This window comes from Geospiza fortis, unplaced genomic scaffold, assembly GCF_000277835.1.
Source record: "Geospiza fortis unplaced genomic scaffold, GeoFor_1.0 scaffold23, whole genome shotgun sequence".
NCBI classification, from domain to species: Eukaryota; Metazoa; Chordata; class Aves; order Passeriformes; family Thraupidae; genus Geospiza; species Geospiza fortis.
Genome location: NW_005054303.1, coordinates 15,126,134 through 15,129,201, shown reverse-complemented (window position 1 = coordinate 15,129,201; position 3,068 = coordinate 15,126,134). Strand labels below are relative to the sequence as shown.

Sequence of the window (3,068 nt, the reverse complement as noted above, 5' to 3'; positions counted from 1 at the left end):
CTCAGCGGCTTCCAGCCAGCACCCCTGGCATCAGCAGGGCTGCTTTCCCTCCTTCATCTCCTCATCCTTCTGCAAAGTGCACGTTCCCTCCCCATGCCGGAGCTCCCAGCTCCACTGCCATCCCCTCACAGAGCACTTTTAAACCCTCAGCAGGCCCAGCTTCCCTCCCAGCCCTGCTGTCCTCTCAGAGCCCCTATCCCGCTGTCCCTCCTCCTTCCTGCTGTGAAAAACCAGGTTCACTTTCCTGGTAAAATTTAAGTTTCATAAAGGTTGGTAGGATACGAAAATAAAGCAAAGGTAACAGCTAAGCGCTTGGCATTCAGCCAAAGCGATTTTGGAGAAACCCTTTCCATACCTTGTCTATTGCATCAGCCTACTGCATATTTATCATTATGCATGTTTAAACTTTCCCCAAACTAGTTTACATGTTCTAAGAAGGGTTTAGCATCAGATCCACCATTTCAGAGCATTTCTTGGCTGTGGTTTTTGTCCATTCTTATCATCACCTTAGTCTGTATTTTGGTCTATAGTTTTTAGAGACAGTAGGTGTGGATAGCAGTAGGGGTCTTCATCACACATTCACTGGGTGTTATCCCAACTAAGAAGCAAGTTCAATTATCAAAAGCATAACTGTATCAGCTGCTTCACCACCATTTCTAAGTTTAGTTAATAGCAGAAATATTTCTGTAGAGCTAAGTTACTTTCACATTATACACACAGAACCCAATTTTTTTAGTATTTGTGACAAGCCAGTATTATAATCTGTATTTACAACCCTGCCCTGGGCAGTGCCAGCACAGCAGCCAGGGCTGGCACAGCTCCTGTGCCAGGGGTTCCCTCTGTGGCACACCTGGGTGGGCACTTTGGGGTGCCCCCTGTGCTCCCCATGCCCACAAACACCCAGAGCAGGTTTTGCCTCAGTTTCTCTCTTTCCCCCACCAAGATTTCCTCCTCCCAGCCTTCTCCAGAAGCTCTAAAGGATCGTGTCCTTGCTTTTACCACTCCCTGTCCTGTCTGCATAACACCATCCTCAAATGGCTGCTGCTACCATAAAACACCTCACAGATCTTTCCTGGACATTTCCCAGACAAAGAAAAATCCTACCCCCATTTCCAGGCTCCTTGCAGATAAACAGCTATCCAAGTTCCCCTTATCTTTAATTCTTTTTTTTTTTTTAATGCTTCTTTCCTGTTTGTTACAGCTTGTTCCTCCATTTAACCTTTTTTTATGCTTTGCCAATTATTTTTCACTCTGACTTTACAACTTATCTAAACTGACACCAGTGTCTTTTCCTGTAAAAGTTTATTTGTGTACAAAAGAAATCAGTTTTGACTTCGACATTTTTTATAAAAAGTCCACAACACATCACAAAACTAAGGCATGTAAATAAAAAAAAAATTACAGTTGGCTTCCCGTGGGTTCACTGCCCTTTTTCAGTGCCACAGAAATTCAGAGTCCTTGAAGCTTGCTGAAAATCACAAAGAAAAACAGGATTTAAAAGGTTTCTTTTAAAAATAGTTCATAATGTTCCTCTATTTCTTTATCTAGGAAAGACTTGATAATGTTTTCAACTATTTAAAGAGCTAAAGTATTACATGGTGTGGTATTTTTTATATTAAAGTAGAAGTTAAATGGGCTGACCCATTATTAATTCCCTGAGAAGGCTTCTCCAACAAGGGAAGATAAATTTCTTCTTTTCCTAATGGATTATACCATCATTATTTCAAACAGGTAAATTTTCATCCATTTTAAGCCCTTGGATACATTTTAATACTTTTTTGGTGTTGCAGCTGGCTTTTCTCCAGTCAGTGGAATTAAAAAGTGCAGATTTGAAAATATATGAAATCAAAGCCTGAAAGTGGTTTCTGGGCTTGATTATTATCACAAAATGAAGCAAAAACTGGTCCTAAATTTAATTAATTTATGTAGCAACCCAGAAATAAATCTGCTCCCCAATTAGTTCTCTATCACTGAAAATCAGGCAGTGCAATCATCTCCTTTTACTTCTGAATTGTGCTTTCCATCACTGATATTTGTGATTTCTACATTTATTGCTTTAGTTCTGGCCATTTGGATTTGTTACACTGCCTAAGTATGAAGTGTGAGTTAAGCTGCTGGGACATTCCAATATTACAATTTTTATGTGTGTTTTATATAATTCATCTTATTTTGATGATAATCAGGAACTCAGCACACAAGAAAAACCTATTTACCTGTCTTCAACTGTCTTGTTGGAGGGGTAGAACACCTTGAAGCAAAATCCACTCCTGGGAAACGAACCCTGTGAAGGAACAAGTGGGGGGAAAAAATCCCCATGAGTGTGAGGGGAATGGCAGCGCAGGGGTAGGAGGGCGGCAGGGGAGGGTGCTCACGGGGTTGATGCACAGGCAGTCGCTGCTGGTGACACTGAAGGGGTCGTGCTTGTCAGCAGTGACCAGCAGGTCTGGCAGGGGGTAAACCCGCAGCGAGTAATCGTAGGCCCAGAACACGGGGCTGACGTACAGCGGCAGCGGGCTCAGGTGGCCCTGCGACAGAATGGTCTTCACAAACTGCAACAACGACAAAGAACAAAGCCACAAACACCTGGTGTTAAGTATTTATCTCCTGAGATAAAATGGTCTTCACAAACTGCAACAACAACAAAAAACAAACACAAACACCAAAAAAACAAAAAAAAAACCACCAAAAACAAAAACAAACCCGAACAAACAACAACAACAAACACACACAAAAAAACCAAACACAAAAGCCCACAGACATGTTTAGTTAATAGCAGAAATATGGCCCTTATCTTTAATTCTTACTGTGAAGGAACAAGTGGGGGGAACACTTGGTTTTAAGCATCACACCTGGGATAAAATGGTCTTCACAGACTGTAACAAAAACCAAAAACTCCACAACTGTTTGGTTTTAAGCATTACACCTGGGATAAAATGGTCTTTACAAACTGCAAATAAAACCCCACAAACTCTTGGTTTGAAACATTTGCTGCAAGCTCAGTTCATCCCTGTGTCAGTGTGGGTTAATAAAGAACCTTTTGGAAGCTGGAAATGTTTGGGGTTTTTCTG

At 41.5% G+C, this 3,068-nt stretch overlaps 1 protein-coding gene across 1 annotated transcript in view; it reads right to left on the bottom strand.

The window, feature by feature from the left end:
* Window positions 1-1,285: 1,285 nt before the first annotated feature.
* The window catches only part of POLE2 (DNA polymerase epsilon 2, accessory subunit), a 13,199-nt gene continuing 11,416 nt past the window's right edge, over window positions 1,286-3,068 (bottom strand). Inside the window, exons 16-18 of the mRNA XM_031066331.1 lie at window positions 2,373-2,549; window positions 2,214-2,281; window positions 1,286-1,468 (exon numbers count right to left, since the gene is read on the bottom strand). Coding sequence (XP_030922191.1) covers window positions 1,450-1,468; window positions 2,214-2,281; window positions 2,373-2,549 — 264 coding nt within the window. The 3' untranslated portion in view covers window positions 1,286-1,449. The remainder of the gene's footprint in view (window positions 1,469-2,213; window positions 2,282-2,372; window positions 2,550-3,068) is intronic.